Below are 16,501 nucleotides of genomic sequence, written 5' to 3'. Positions count from 1 at the left end.
GTGTCCTATGGGGCGAATGCAGGCTTTCGCTGAAGCCTGGAGAGCAAGAGGGGTCGGTGCGCACCAACCCCTCTCGCTCTCCAGGCTTCAGGAAGCTATCCGCAAGCCGTGGGAGAGCTGCCTGCACCCCGAAGCCTGGGGGCGCGCTGAGCTCAGCGCCCCCCAGGCTTCGGGCTTCGCACATCTCTCTGCAAACCGTGAGAGGGCTGCACGAAGTCGCGCAGCTCTCCCATGGCTTGCGGAGAGCTGCCTGTTCTGGGGGCTGGGGTCGGGGGAAAGAATTTTTTTTCCTTTATTTCCCCCCCAAAATCTAGGTGCGCCCTATGGGCCGAAAAATACGGTATGTTTCTTAGCAAACTTGCATACAAAGAAGTGTACACGGTATGAATCATAGAACAGAATCATAGAATTTGTAGTGTTTTGCGTCTTATGCCGGGATTACATTCTGGGGATAGTTCGCATGTGCAAAAACACGTACAGTGGAACCTTGGTTCTCAAATGTAATCCGTTCAACTCCCAAGATGTTCGAAAACCAAGGTGCGGCTTCCAATTGGCGCAGGTGTCCTGGAAACAATAGCCGACAGCTGCATCAGACATTCAACTTCCAAAAAATGTTTGGAAACTGGAACACTTACTTTGGGGTTTTCTGCGTTTGGGAGCCGATTTGTTCGTTAACTAAGCCGACCAAGAACCAAGGTTCCATTGTATTCCCAAACCAACCTCATGCAACCATCTTTACCTTTCAAGCAAAGCAGAGAGCTCTGGGGTGCTCCTGTGGGGGCAAATGGATTCCCAGAAAATCTCCTGAGAACATCCCAGAACCTGGTAAGCAAGGCTTTTAAAAACTTTCTGCTCCAGGAAAACCTTTTAAGCTCTCCGCCTTCCCTGTGCTTAATCTGTGGGATTTCAACCAGCCGGCTTTCAAATTGTGCAAGTTAATTGCACACAATTGTACCGTATGAAGGCAAATGGCCCTAGAATTCACGAGGATTCCTTTTGTGTAAATAATAAGAAAAAATTGGTGTGGAATTGTACGGAACGGAACGTGAGACCGGAAAAATGTGAAACCGAGACGGCAAAGCCCATCTCGCCTTGGTCGCCTGACCTTCCTGCCGCTCAGCCTGCTGCGTTCACCCTCTTTGTGTAGCTCTGAATGGACATCTGGAAGTGTTGGTTGGTGTTGAGATGGGAGTGGAAGAGGATGACGTAGGCCTTGGGAGCGAAGTAGCCCCCAAAGATCCCGGCGAGGGTGCAGAGGAGGGTGGCGATGTGGATAGCCGCCAGGTACTTGCCCTTGTAGATGCTCGCGGCAGTGCTGTACGTGATGAAGGAGACGAAGTAGATGAGGTTGCTGAATGTGATGCACTTGGCTTCATTGTAGCTGTTGGGAAGGTCCTTCCCCATGTAGCTGATGGTGAAGCAAGCCACGCCCAGCAGGCTGTTGAAGATCATCCAGAAAACGGGGATCACCGTGTTGCCCTGGCTGCACTCCAGGAGAATCAGCTCCTCAAAGGCCTCGTAGTTCTTGTAGGGGGCTGGTGGGCTGATGGTGAGGGAGGTGAGGACCATTGTGCCCTGCAGCCCAGTGATGGCTCCTATGAGCAGGCCGGAGCCGTGGTACTTCCGCCAGGCCCCATACAGGCCCGGAGCCCTGGCCACCATCTTGAAGACAATGACGATCTGCACCGAGCGCGCCGCCATGCACGAGAGGCACCCGGTGAGGCAGGTGCTGTACACCGACAACCTCAGAAGGCAGACAAAGTGCCCTGGGGCCCCGAAGAAGCAGTAGAGGCTGAGGCCGGCGCAGGCCAGGGCGCCCAGCATGGCGAAGCACATCCAACCGCCGGCTGACTTCACGACGGGCGTGTGGCGGTTCCGCACGAAGACGCCCGTGGTCCCGGCCACCAGCAGCAGCAGGAGGGTGTTGGCTGCCAACAGGGCAACGGAGATGGGGTCGTCCCACAGCATGAAGACGACGGTGCGGTCGAAGCAGGCTTCGCTTCTGTCAGGCGCCCACTGATCCTTCCGGCACTTCTGGCAGGTGTACGGATCTGTGGGGCGGCAGGGCTAGTCAGCGGAGGCAACTGGAAGCCACTTTTCCCCCACCCCTGGGATCTCCGGGGGGCAGCCAACAGGAGAGTCACTGCAGTGTAGTGGTTAGAGAGTCTGACTACGAGGACCTATGAGACCAGGGTTCAAATCTCCGCTGGGCCAGCTGGGTGCAACCTTGAGCCAGCCGCTGCCTCTCAGCCTAACCTCCCTCACAGGGTTGTTGTGGGGGTTAAAGGAGGAGGAGGAGGAGGAGCAGAATAATGTGTACACCACCTTGAGGTGCTTGGAGAAAAGCCTAGGATACATATGCAATAACCACCTGGGATAGCTCAGCTGGAAGAACACAAGACTCTTAATGTCAGCGTTGTGGGTCTGAGCCCCATGCCAGGCAAAAGATTCCTGCATTGCAGGGGGTTGGACTAGATGATCCTCGCGTCCCCTTCCAGTTCTATGATTCTATGAAATAATTAATCCTGGATTCCCGACTGCAAGAACGTTGCCTTTCCTCCCATCAACACAGCTCAGCCTTAGTGCACCTATCTGCTGCGGTGCCTCGCCGTCTGTGTGTGTTGCACTCTGGAACTGCTCTCCTAATATTACAGCGTGCAAGAGTGTTATTAGGGGGAGGTCCTGGGTCTTTGGCACTCATCCCTGCATCTCTTGAACCCGTCCCCTTCCTCCCCAGCCCAACTTCTAGACCTCGCCTACCCACCGTCTTAGTTCGCTCAGGGTCCTAAAAGTGCACCTGCTTCTAAATAAAAACGCATCTGAAGCACATTCTCTCCCTGAGGCCTGTAGGTTTTTTTATAGGTCTGCTGGACATTGTATCTTTGTGAAGGGGTGAACTAAGGTGCCCAGTATTTCCCGAGGGAAAGAATGTGCTTTAAAGGTATACCAGGTACAAAACTCTCCTTTTTTTGCCACTGCCATCACCCCCCGGGCTAGCATGAGTGAACCCTCTGTGGCTCCAGCACATTTCCATGTTTCTCCATCCCTCCGAATGCTTTGCAAGAGAGCTTCCTGCTTCTGGTCACGGGCCACTTGGCCATGCCTTCCTCCTAGAGGATGCAGGTGAGGCCACAAACCCTGCCCCCAAACCTCAAAAGCTCAGGAACATCATGCAAGGCTTGGGCTTCGGGATTAGGAAGCCATGTGACCTCAGAGGCGTTGGCCCTGTGGGCAGACAGCAAGGGGGCCGAGCCAGCCTGAAGCCATGGAGGCCATGGGTTTAAAGAGGCAGGAAGCAGAAGAGTTGAATCGGCTCTGCCCGCCTGCTTCTGACTCTGGTGCTGGCCTGGCCTTGCCCTCCTGCTGACAGTTCACTCACCGCTTCTGTTCAGGAAGGTTCCTGGAGAGCAGCCCACGCAGTGGAAACAGCACTGGTGCATGCCCTGCTGCACCTTCTGCTCCCCCGTGCCGCATTCCTTGGAGCACACGGAGTCAGGGACCTGGGCGGGAGGAGGAGCGTTGGTGTCAAGGGGTGTAGGTAGACCAAAGTGCCCCATGAGCCGATGCTACAACCCCCCTGTAGTAGAATGGGTTACTCGCTCCCATTTTTCCCTGCCAAGGGGAATTCCAGGCAGACCAACGTCATGGCTGGTGGCTAGATCTCAACAGTAAGAATCTTCCCTGGGTGTATGAGCCTCCCACTCCTCCGTGTGTGCCTCCTTACCTGATTATCCTCTGTGTGCCACAGGAGCCTGTCCTTGTGGATGCTCAGGCGGTCCGGGTTCCTGTCAAAGGAGCCCACCACGGTGTAGTTCCATTCCTGCCCAGCCCATGTCCACAAGACCAGGTCGTAGCCAACCAAGGGGTCCCCATTGGTATCAAAATAAATCTGTCTGTGGTTCAGGCTGAAGTTCACCCGCTTCACTTCCTTCAGGAGCTGCAGCAGAGAGACAGACAGACAGACAGACAGACTAATCCAGCCAACCCTAACCTGATATCCTTCAGATGTTCTGGACTACAACTCATGTCAGCCCCAGTACATCTCATCTGGTGAAGCGTTCTGGAGGACTCTAGAGCTTGCCACGTTCTTGTGGGTTGGTCCAAAGATATTACCAAACTGTGGGCTTGGAGGTATTTTCCAGAGTTTCTCTGGGGAGAAGGAATTAACTGCTAAACCAGTTTTAAGTCTGCAGTGTGGAAACGCCCCATGTTTAAAATTAAATGCACGAGGCCTTGTTTTGCTGGAAGATCCCCAAGCTGGCTGAACCAAACGGTCCCATTCCCTGGAAGAACTCCCCTTCCATTTTTTGATCCTGGAAACTCCCCATGGATTCTGCAATTTTCCACACTCCAAACCCGAACTCTTTAATTAGGCAGGGTTTGTGAGCAGGAAAAGGGAGGGGAAAGGGCGAGAGATCCAGTGCCCAGTGCAAGCGACTTGGGGGCTGCTGTCTCCTGGGTCGCCCTCTAACAAGATGAATCATAGAGTTGGAAGGGACTCTTGAGGTTCATCTAGTCCAACCCCCTGCAATGAAGGAATATTTTGCCCAACATGGGGCTCAAACCCATGCCCACGAGACTAAGAGTCTCATGCTCTACCAAGTGAGCTATCCCAGCTCACATACCCCAAATGCCCATCAGAGCATGCTCAGCTGGAGAGATGGTGTGGCATAGGCGCTAAGAGTATGCAGAGAAATCTCAGCTGTTATTCTGTTTTCTTCGGCATCCTGGAATCCCAACAAAACACAGAGCAGGCATAAGCACCGTGGCACCCTACAGATGTTGCAGCCTCCATCTTCCATGAATCCTGCTGGCTGGGACTGATGAGAGCTGAGCAATATCTGTAAAGCCACAGGTTAGCCACCCCTGGCTGGCACCTGCTTTTTCCATGGAGAGACCCCACTCTTACTGCAGCAGGAATGCCATTTTGGCACTGTCCCTGCCGGATAAATGCCCAGAGACAGAGACAGAGAGAGATGGGGAGGTTTACCTGCCATGGATAGACGGTGCCCTTTCGGCACACACCAGTTTGGCAGCCCAGCAGACGGTGGAGGGCATGCGCCATGACATACACCGCCGAGTACACACTAAACGCTCCTTGTGTGTCGTAGGGCGACGGCGTCTGCCTGTCGGGCAGCTTGCGGAACCGGGAGAATCGCTGGCCGCACCTTTCCTTGCAATTCCGACATGAGCCAGCGTCGCCCCTGTGGGGACCCGCTTCCTCTGATACGGCAAAAGCTGCTTCAAACGCCTTCATCCCCGAGAGGCGTGCCTGGGGGATGGTTACCCCGAGGACCGTGCCGATGCCCTGAATGCCGGGGATCTTCCAGATTTCCGTGGCCAAGGACCAGTCTTCCGTGCCCAGCCACACCTTCCCGGTCACGTTCTGCCGGGTGGCCTCCCAGAGGAACAGGAGGGCACTGCGCTTGTTGGCGAAGACGGTCACCACGTTGGCGGCAGAAGCCACCACCTCCAGGACCATGCGGGCCACCTCTGCACTGCTGGCGGGGATGATGCCCTGGTACGCGAAGCAGATGCCCTCCTGGGGGGCCGCTTCGTGCAGCATCTGCAGGCCCTGGAGTCCGTAGTTGTTGTCGCTGCCCACCACTGCGACCCAGGTCCACCCGAAAGTCTTCAGCAGGCGCACCATGGCGTCCACCTGCAGCTGGTCAGTGGGGATGGTGCGCAGGAAGGAAGGGAAGACCCTCTTGTTGCTGAGCATCTTACTGGAGGCTTCGTAGCTGACCTGGGAGGAAGGCAGGAAGGAGGCAACTGCTCTTGACATACATCGGGTCCTCCAGATGTTGCTGAAGTTTAACTCCCAACAGCAACCCCTTCTCTGTTCCCAGCATGGCCAGAGATGATGGGAGCAACAGCTGCAGGGCCACAGACATCCCCTCACCCCTGATGCAGCTGGATGGGGAGATGGAAACAGTTCTGTGAGTTGGAAGGGACCCCCCCCCAGGCTCATCTAGTCCAACCCCCTGCAAACCAGGAACAGCAGCTCCCTTGACAATTGGCCATCCACCTTCTGTTTGAAAAGCTACAAGGAAGGAGAGTCCGCCACCTTCCAAGGGTGTCTGTTCCTTCGTCAAACAGCTCTCGCCCTCGGAAAGTTCTTCCTAATTTTCAGCTGGCACCTCCTTCCTTGTCATTTGAATCCATGAGTTCAGGTCCTGCCCTCTGGAGCAGCAGAAAACAAGCTTGCTCCAGGTACATCACTGGCGGAAACAGAGCCACCGGTGGGACGTGTCTCCTAGCTAGCAGCCACCTCAGGACTCCTCAGACGTCTTTTATCGTCAGTCCGAGGCTCCCTCTGCTTCAATTCACAGCCCTTGCCCTCCCCAACATTTCCTGAAGGCTCTCTTCTGCCTAATCTACGCTTTCATGGACATGATCCGGCAGGAACCTCTCCCCAACACAACTTCCCAGTGGACTGCGTCGCTTTTACTTTGCAGTGATCTCTCCTGCACCAGCAAAGAGGGTAATTTGGTTTGGGGGAAGACGTGTGAGAAAAATAAGGCAGAATCACAGAATTGGAAGGGACTCAAAAGGCTCAGCTGGCTCTGCGATGCAGGAATCTCAACGAGACAGTTGTGAAACATGCTATCAACAGCCTAAAACAGAGACCAGGAAGGGCAGTCTGGCACCAAACCAACCCACTGACATCTCTGGGCAGCTGCTGGTGCCTGTTCTGCCCACCCCCCAATAATTTTCTTCATTCCTGGGCCTGGCTATGCTGACTGTGGCTGGTGGGGAAGCTGGAGAAAGCAGAGAGTAGGAGACGGCTCTCCCAATCCACGAAGTCCCACCGCCCTTCGGGGGCTTACCTCTGGCATGCAGAAGACGCCCAGCAGACTGGCTGTCGTGAAAGCATTCTCACTGGTGTCTGGCCCGATGACGCCCACAACCTTGGGCAGGGAGTGGGTGTAGTTGGCAGCCACCACCAGCTGCCGGGCACCGCAGCAGCCCTCTCCGCCACCCTGGGAGAGGACACTCAGCGTGGCGTACATGTTGGAGGATGCCGAGCAGGTGTCATAGATCTCGTACCCCAGAGTGACGTTGGGCAGGAGGTGGCTGGAGTTGTTGATTTCCTCCACCCCCAGCCGCATGGCCTGGACCAGGTAGTAGCCGTGGTGACTCACGTCGTACATGCTGCAGAAACAGGGAAAAGCCACAGGAGAAGGAGGAACTAAAGGACAGGTGGGGGGGTGGATCCCAAATAGGACAGCAGCAAAATATTGCATGGTAGACTGCTCCTATGCAACAGGCTCCATTATGATACTCCATTCCATGCCCTCCCTCCTTGTTTCCTGCCCTGCAACCCTGAATTTGTCAGCATCTTTTTCTTTTTTTCTTTCTCTCTCTCTCTCTCTCTCTCTCTCTCTCTCTCTCTCTCTCTCTCTCTCATTTCTTTTGGCTAACTCTATACTCATGTTCTGTGAGGGATGGAAGAGGAAAGGCTCTGTGTGAGAGGCAAGGGAGAGAGAATCTCCCAGGGTGGAAGGCTGGGGGAAGCGCCCAGGTGAGAGCTGGGATGATTTATATCCCATGGTGTGCATTAAGAGTAAATATATAACCTTTATAGAGGTTTTGTTCTTCTTCTCATCCTCCTCCTCCTCCATTTTCTTTCCTTTTCTTATGCTCGCTCTTTCTTATTTTTACTCTCGGTTTTGCTTTTACTGCATTCTAAAACTTTTAATAATGATTATAAAACACAAACTAAAAACAATACTGAACTGTAAAATAAAATGGTCGAACAAATAAAACGAAACATAGATTGGTTGCAAACAAATGGACAAGTGTTTAGTTCTCACTGGGCTGCTTGGAGAGTTGCCCCCCTTAGTTCCCTCCTCCTCCTTGCCTGCTGATACTTGTCTTATTGTGATCTCTGGAAACTGCTTTAGTCCAGTCATTGGTCCACCTGCTTCAAGATTCCCCGCAAGGTGTGGCAGCAGCTCTCTGGGGCTGCAGATGGGGGTCTCTCCCAGCCCTTGAGATGGTGAGGATTGAACCTGGAGGACCTTCTACTGTGCCCCTGAGCCACAGCCCTTTTTGTGCCCTGGTGGCACTGTTTTGATTGCATGAGCAATGGCACTCATAGCCTCCAACTTTGGAGCTATTGATTTGTTTACGCAGCTTCTTTGGGAAAAATTGAATAGGAATTTCCAGCCCCCTTCATCTTTTATAAAACTGGAGGAAGCTGGAGGGTCAGGGATACACTACACATAACTTTGTCCCATGTATGTTACTTGTTGACACAAGACACTGTTTCAAAGGAGATTGGATAAAATCCATGGAAGAGGTGAGGTCGATCAGTGGCCGTGAGTCATGATGGCTGCATGGAATCCTCCATATTCCAAAGGGAAATAGTCCTGGCTACCTTGGAGCAGACACAGCATGGCACTTCTTAATGGGTTTTCAGCTGAACTGCCTCTCAGAGGGACAAAAGAAAAAATGACAGCCTAGAAAATATCAGAACTGATTAACCATCATGCGAAACACAATAGCTGATTGCAAATAAGTAGGATGCCTGTCTGTTGCCAATACAAGCCTGGTGTGTGTGTTGGGGGATGGGGAGAAATGGTCTTAAGCTGACTGTGAGTCCACATTGGAATGGGCCTGTCTGCAGCTCCTTAAAAAAAAAGTCTAGAGGACGGATGCCACCACACACAAGGCTCTGCTGCCTGTAATGCTGCTTCTGCTTGTGCAGAATGGTGGGATAGCAAGTAGAGGAGCCTATGGGAGATGTTCCTTCAAGTACTTGACCGTGGAGAGGTTACTTTGGTATTTGCCGTTTTCATTTGCTCTTTTGCCAGGATAAAACATAGCTTGGGACCACATGCTTCCCAAACACAGATACCTGCATCCTACATAGGAAGATGACTTATCAGATCACTGGCCCATCAGACCACCTAGCTCAGTGTGGTTTACACTGACTGGCAGAAACTCTCCAGGGTTTCAGGCAGGGGTCTCTCCCCGTCCTACTTGGAGATGCTATTGGGAATTGAGCCTGAGACCCTCTACACGCAAAGCACTGAGCTATGGCACTTGCAATATTTCTGGCTCCTCTCACTTACCTGTCACAGATGGCAACTTCTGGCTTAGTTTTCTGGGGTTTGGTGATGTTACTCCGGTGAATCTGAAACAGCCCTGCAAGGGTATAATCTCCATCCAGCCTCAGCGGGGAAGAAATCCCCTGGTTTAAGCTCCCACTGGCACAGCAACAGAAGCCCCAAAGCAGCAAATACGAAAAGGGTGGGGGAGAGAGACTCATCCTGAACAGACCAGGGGAAGTCACTGTTGCAGCCACAAGGGCACTCTGCCTTTTGGGGAGGAGGAATACTGAGGCCAGTGTCCCTGAATCACCTGGGATCATTTGCATAACCCTGCACACCTGTAAAATGCCTCAGAGCAGAGGGTAAGATATACATACACAGGAAACTTTCCTGGAGCGGGGAGGCAGCAGGATGCAAGCTGAAAACCAAATTGTGGGGTTTAATTTTCCTAACAGACTCTGCAGGAGAGTTGAAGTAAAATGTGCCCTCTCCTCCTGGGCTCCTTGTGGAATAAAATTAGACCCTATAAACACTTGCAACACTCTTCGTGCCACCTCAGTTACAATCATGTTGGCCACATCATGTAGGAATGGATGCACTAGCGGCCTGTGCAAGTCTCTAGTCCTCAGCTGCTAAAAAAAACCCATGAAGCACCCAAAAGGAATGTATCATGAAAGACTGAAATCTTTTGGAAGATTGAAATGAAAGAGGAAGCAGCTGTGTTTTGACATGTTCACTGCCACACTGTTACAATGCCTGGTTTTTTGGAAATAATTGGCACTTCCACCATGCATGGGTCTATCGCTGGACTCTATGCTGCTCCATGTCTGCATGATGACATCCTCATCCAAATGCTGGCCTGTATTATTTCCCCACTTAATCCAGATTATGGCTTCCATGGAAAATCCAATAAGGAAAGAAAACATATGCAGAAACAGTGAATCTTTATTAAAAGAGGAGAAAATGGGGGTCCCCATGTGGGGGAGAACATGGGATGGTATTTTTTATGATGACACTTTGCTTTGCAGAATTTCTAATGGTATGTTTTGTAAAACACATAATACAGGTGAATGGTTAATCTTCCTCAATATTGTCCACACTGACTTCCAGCAACACTCGGGGGTTTCAGGCAGGGTTCATTCTCAGCATAACCTGGAGATGCTAATGGTGAACCTGGGATCTCCTGGATGCAAGGCAGATGTTCTGCCACTGAGTTATGGCCCTTTCCTTTAATTCTTAACAGCTTTGGGAAGGAGGGAAGTTTCAGCAGGGAATGAATGAAGAGGTGTGCTTAACCCTTGTCCCACCTGACACTGGGCCCTATCCAGCTATGCTCTACACAAAGTACGTAGATAGAGTCACTGAAATTAATGGACCTGTTTGTCATGGCCATGACTTTCAATGGATCTTCTCTGAGTGGGACTCTCTTCTACTTGAGTGGACTTGCTTTCTGTTTGCTGAAGCCCTTGGAGTGGCCACTGACTGGCCTGATTCAGGAGGACTCTCCTTATGTTGTTACTTGATGTCATCGTGGTGCAAAAACATGCATGAATCTGGGCACCACCAGTTATGGATCCTCTGTTTTTTTGCAGGGGATCCCTTCAAACTGAAGTGTAACAATCACAGAGACCCTGAGTCTCATGACACCACATAAATCGTGGTCCATATCTTTTTTTATATATAAAATATTTATTAGAGTTTTCCATTTTATACAAACAAAGAGAAAAAAGTAAAAAGAAAAAATAATAAAAACACATAAAGTTCACAACTTATTTTTCAGTAACATATTTCCCTGACCTCCTCATACCTCCCCTTCTTGTATTCCAGTTCAAATTATTTGTCCAGCAAATCCTTATCTCATAGCATTACAGCTAAAAAACACCTTATTTTCTCTCCAACATCTTAAATTATTGTAGCTTAGACTTTTACTTATAAAACACACACCATTTTTTCATATTCTTTTATACCATTACAGCTAGAAACCACTTGATTTCAATCCAACATCATTCAACATTCATTAATATTGCAGTATTTCTGTAAATAGTCCTTAAATTTCTTCCAATCTTCTTCTGCCGACTCTTCTCCCTGGTCGCGGATTCTGCCAGTCATTTCTGCCAATCCCATAAAGTCAATCAACTTCATCTGCCATTCTTCCAGAGTGGGTAAATCTTGCGTCTTCCAATACTTTGCAATGAGTATTCTTGCTGCTGTTGTAGTGTACATAAAGAAAGTTCTATCCTTTTTTAACACCAATTGGCCGACCATGCCCAAGAGAAAGGCCTCTGGTTTCTTCACAAAGGTATATTTAAATACCTTTTTCAATTCATTATAAATCATTTCCCAGAAAGCCTTAATCCTAGGGCACGTCCACCAAAGGTGAAAAAATGTACCTTCATTTTCTTTACATTTCCAACATTTATTATCGGGCAAATGGTAAATTTTTGCAAGCTTGACTGGGGTCATGTACCACCTGTATATCATTTTCATAATATTTTAAGGCATTACATGCCGTAAATTTCATCCCAGTGGTCCATAACTGTTCCCAGTCAGCAAACATAATGTTATGTCCAACATCTTGTGCCCATTTAATCATAGCAGATTTAACAGTCTCATCCTGAGAGTCCCATTTCAACAGCAAGTTATACATTTTTGACAAAATCTTAGTTTTGGGTTCTAACAGTTCTGTTTCTAATTTAGATTTTTCCACCTGGAAGCCAATTTTCTTGTCAAAATTATAAGCCTCCATTATCTGAAAGTAATGAAGCCAGTCTTGCACTTTGTTTTTTAGTTTCTCAAAACTCTGCAGTTTCAATCTATCTCCTTCTTGTTCCAAAATATCCCAATATTTCGGCCATTTGGCCTCCATATTGAGCTTTTTCTGAGCTTTCGCTTCCATTGGCGACAACCACCTTGGGGTTTTATTTTCCAGTAAATCCTTGTATCTAACCCAAACATTAAACAAAGTTTTCCTAACAATATGATTTTTAAATGCTTTATGTGCTTTAACCTTGTCATACCACAAATATGCATGCCACCCAAAAACGTTGTTAAAACCTTCTAAATCCAAAATGTCTGTGTTCTCCAGAAGCAGCCAGTCTTTCAGCCAGCAGAACGCTGCTGATTCATAATAAAGTTTAAAGTCTGGCAGGGCAAATCCACCCCTTTCTTTTGCATCAGTTAATATCTTGAATTTTATTCTGGGCTTCTTGCCCTGCCAGACAAATTTATAAATGTCTTTCTGCCACTTCTTGAAACAGTCCATCTTGTCCACAATTTGCAATGTTTGAAACAAAAACAACATTCTAGGCAATACATTCATCTTTATAGCTGCTATTCGACCCAACAAGGAAAGCTTCAAATTTGACCAAATTTCTAAATCTTTTTTCACTTCCATCCAACATTTTTCATAGTTATCTTTAAACAAATTCCCATTTTTAGCTGTCATGTTAATCCCCAGGTATTTCACTTTCTTCACAACAGTTAAACCTGTTTCATTCTGAAACTTCTCTCTTTCAGTCAATGTTAAGTTTTTCTCTAAAACCTTAGTTTTTGACTTGTTCAATTTAAATCCTGCAACCTGACCAAATTCTTGAATTAGTTCTAAAACTCTTTTGGTACTAGATTCTGGCTCCTGTAACGTCAAAACTAGGTCATCTGCAAATGCTCTCAGTTTATACTGTTTAGCTCCGACCTGTATACCTTTAACCAACCGGTCCCTTCTAATCATGTTCAGCAGGACCTCCAGGACCAATATAAAAAGCAATGGGGAAATTGGGCATCCCTGTCGTGTCCCTTTTTCTATCTTAAATTGTTCCTTAACCACATTATTTACAATTAATTTAGGATTTTGTTCAGAATATATTGCACCTATACCATTCTCAAAACCTTGGCCTACCCCCATACCCTGTAAGTTCTTTTTCATAAAACTCCAAGAAATATTGTCAAAAGCTTTCTCCGCATCCACAAATATCAGGACTGCTTTAGTGTTTATATTCACTTCTAACTTTTCCAAAATGTCAATTATGTTCCTCAAATTATCAGATAAATGTCTTCCCGGTAGAAAGCCCACTTGGTCCTTATGAATCTCTTCAATCAATACTTTTCTCAGTCTCTTAGCCAAAATGTCAGGAAAAATTTTGTAATCCACATTTAATAAGGATATGGGACGGTAGTTCTTAAGTTGAGTCTTTTCAGTTTCCGTTTTCGGTATTAGTGTAATATACGCCTCTTTCCACGATTCTGGTGCCCTTTTCCCTTCCAAAATTTCATTGCAGACTTCCTTCAAAGGTTGTAATAACCACTCTTTCAAAGATCTATAATATCTGGAAGTCAGCCCATCCGGTCCTGGAGACTTGCCTAGTTGCATATTTTGAATGGCACCTTCTATCTCCTGGTCAGATATTTTGCAATTCAACATTAGTTTGCTTTCTTGTGAGATTTTTTGCAATCCATTTGTTTTCAAAAAACAATCAATGTCCATTTCATTCTGTGGCCCTTGTGCATATAGTTGTTTGAAGTACTTCTGGAAGCAATTTCTAATCTCATTTGGATTATGTATGTCTTTTCCTTCTACTTCCAAATTTGTGATGGTATTTAATTTTTGTCTTTTTTTCAGTTGCCAAGCCAATAGTTTCCCACATTTATTCGCTGATTCAAATGTCTTCTGTCTCATTTGTTTAATTTTCCATTCTATTTCATCAATTCCATATATTGTACTTGATAAAGTTTTATTTCTCTCAAGATCTCCTGCGATTTTGGCTTTACTCTCAATTTTTTCTCCCCTTCTTTTATTTTCTCCAAAATTTTATCTTTTTTCTCATTTCGACTTCTCTTCTGTATTGCATTTTGTTGTATCAAGAACCCTCTCATCACAGCTTTACTTGCGTCCCAGATTACTCTTTTTTCAACATTTGTTGACATATTTATTTCAAAATAGTCTCTCAAAGTTTTTTGGGCCTTCTTATATACTTCTTCATCTCTAAATAGGGTGTCATTCATCCTCCATCTAAAGGTGCTGGTTGTTGTTTGCTTCATCTCCATCTTTACAGCGTTATGGTCAGAGCAAGTTTTAGGGCAGATTTCCACTTTTTTTTATCTTTGGTGCCATTCCTCTAGTAATCCAAATTTGGTCAATTCTAGTCCATGTCATCTTAGCTTCAGAGAAAAAAGTTCCCTCTCTCCCCAGGGGGTTCTTAGTTCTCCAGATGTCAATCAAGTCCATATTGTCAGTCATTTCAAAGAAAGTTTTTGGTAGTCTACCATCTTTGGTGACTACCTGTTTTTGTGCCTTGTCCATGTTTGTAGATACGACTCCATTCATATCCCCCATCAGGATTATATTATAGTCCAAATAGTCCAAAAGGGTCTCATGTAACTTCTTAAAAAATTCAGATTTCCCCTCGTTCGGTGCATACACCCCTACAATCAAAAATTTCTCTCCTTGAAGTTGAATTTCAATTGCCAAATATCTTCCTTGTTCATCTTTGAAAATTAATTTCGGTAAAAGTTTCTCCTTTGCGTATATCACCACTCCTCTCTTTTTGACCTTGTCAGACGAAATAAACTCTTGTCCCAATCTCTTGTTAGTAAGTATTTTCCTGTGTAGCCTCATTACATGTGTTTCCTGTAAACATATCAAGTCCAATTGTTCTTTTCTTAAAATATGAAAAACACCTTTTCTCTTTCGAGGGGAGTTAAGTCCATTACAATTCCAACTTAAAAGTTGCAGCACCATGGTAAATTACTTAGTTTTCCCTCCAACTGCACCAAGTTGTTGTTCTTCTTCTGGCGGTGGTTTGTCTTTCCCTGGGCCAGGGAGTCCAAATGATAAGTTTGCTATGTCTAGAATTCCTTTTCCTGATGCGTATGGCTCCTCGCCAGACTCCGCTTCCTTCTGTAAGTCCTCCTCGTGATCTTTCAAGAACTTGTCTTTATCATTTACTGTCCTTATTCTTATTTTCTTTCCTCTGTATTTGAAAGACAGACCTTGGGGAAATTCCCACTTGAAGAGTATTCTATTTCTTCTCAATAGAACAACCAGATCTCTGTAATAGGCCCTTACATCCAAGATATGTTTAGGTATATCCTTAAAGATCTCCACAAATGAGTCTTCAATTTCCAGAGTTCTTTGGTAGTGCAAATTCAAAATTTTATCTCTTCTTTTGTTCTTAAGGTGATCAAACAATCTCTTGCTTTATTCTTTCCTTGTCTTTTGCCAAGTCTAAATGCACTCACTATCTTGAATTCTTCTTTCCCCAGGTCCTGTTGCCAAAAATCTATTAGTTCCTTTGGAAGGAAGTCTACCAGATTGTCTTTCTCACTTTCAGGTACTCCTCTGATTCTTAAATTTCTCTCCTTTCTTTGTAATTCTATCATAGACAGTGTCAGGTCGTGTTCTTCTAATTTCTTATATACCGGTGGTATCTTCTCTTGAACGACGGTTGCAATTTCCTTAGCTTCCTCTGCTAACTTTCGAGTCGAGGCCGATTCCTCCAATAGTTTTTCAATGGACTGTGTATTAGAATTTACCTTCTTTCCCAGTTCATTAATACTTGTAGTGTTCAAATCAATTTTTGCTGAGGCCTCAGCTACTTGTTTATTTGTCTCTGCAACCTGTTTAGCTAATTTTTCCAAAGATACATCAATCTTGCCAAGTGCTTGAGCCAATAACTCTTCAGATGACATAGCTTTTGGTTTTACTTGCGAAGCAGCAGCTCCTGCTGTGCCTGCTGCTCCGGATGTTGAAGCCCTTCTCTGGTGTGTAATATCAGTCTTGTATTGTCTGCCAGACCTGGTGATTTTTTCCTGTGTCAGCTCTATCTTCCCTTTTCCATCTGCCATAACACTCTCATGCACAGCCCAAGGTCAGTCTCACGCCTGAAAATTTTGTTTTGAAGAGGAATTTTCCACAGCTTAGTTACTTAGTGGCTTAGTTGTTATTGCAACATAGTCTCCTCTAGGGGGACACACTTCCAACTTCACTTTGCAACTTTTAAAACAAATATGGTCTTTATAAGTCCCCAATATCTCTTAAAAGCCACAATTTCAATGTCCTTAAAAGTTACTTTCAATAGCAGTTCTAGAGACACTGTATCTTTCGCAGAGTTAAGTCAAAACTCTTTACCCTTAAAGTGTTGACAGTTCATCCCGGTAATCGGCTTCCCTGTCATAGGCAGTCCGTTCCCAGGTTTTAAAGACAGCAGATATACCTTTACTCCTCTTTTCTTGCAGGATAAATATTGCTCAAATTTCACCCCTCTGTTCCTGCAAACAGGGGGGAGATCGCATTTTTGGTGCTGGATTTTAAGCCTTTAATTGACGTCTTTCAAAGTTGCAGCTTTACAGTCTCTTTGCTTTGATCTATTTACAAGACCGGAAAGGCAGACTTCCTGTTTGTACCTTTCCCGTTTCAGTGCCAAATTTACTAAAATTTTTCTCGAAAT

The 16,501-nt window shown here is 46.7% G+C and overlaps 1 protein-coding gene across 1 annotated transcript; it reads right to left on the bottom strand.

Moving 5' to 3' along the window:
• Nucleotides 1-861: 861 nt before the first annotated feature.
• On the bottom strand, nucleotides 862-7,154 carry TAS1R1 (taste 1 receptor member 1). The gene is made up of 5 exons (XM_053400458.1): nucleotides 6,831-7,154; nucleotides 4,991-5,746; nucleotides 3,725-3,937; nucleotides 3,380-3,500; nucleotides 862-2,051 (listed from the first exon to the last, which is right to left on the bottom strand). Exons 1-5 carry the CDS (start codon nucleotides 7,152-7,154, stop codon nucleotides 1,117-1,119), a joined length of 2,349 nt encoding a protein of 782 aa, XP_053256433.1. The 3' UTR covers nucleotides 862-1,116.
• Nucleotides 7,155-16,501: the final 9,347 nt, after the last annotated feature.

Source organism: Podarcis raffonei, chromosome 8 (genome assembly GCF_027172205.1).
Source record: "Podarcis raffonei isolate rPodRaf1 chromosome 8, rPodRaf1.pri, whole genome shotgun sequence".
NCBI classification, from domain to species: Eukaryota; Metazoa; Chordata; class Lepidosauria; order Squamata; family Lacertidae; genus Podarcis; species Podarcis raffonei.
The sequence above is the reverse complement of the archived record's forward strand: the minus strand, read 5'-3'. Positions and strand labels throughout refer to the sequence as shown.

What these genes read in the sequence shown, in the direction of transcription:
- TAS1R1 (XM_053400458.1), bottom strand. Translation starts at nt 7,154, where the DNA reads ATGTACGACGTGAGTCACCACGGCTACTACCTGGTCCAGGCCATGCGG. An exon ending in GCGTCTTCTGCATGCCAGAG is followed by an intron (nt 5,747 to 6,830) that starts GTAAGCCCCCGA and finishes CCTTCCTCCCAG; the next exon opens with GTCAGCTACGAAGCCTCCAG. An exon ending in AACCTTCCTGAACAGAAGCG is followed by an intron (nt 2,052 to 3,379) that starts GTGAGTGAACTG and finishes GCCGCCCCACAG; the next exon opens with ATCCGTACACCTGCCAGAAG.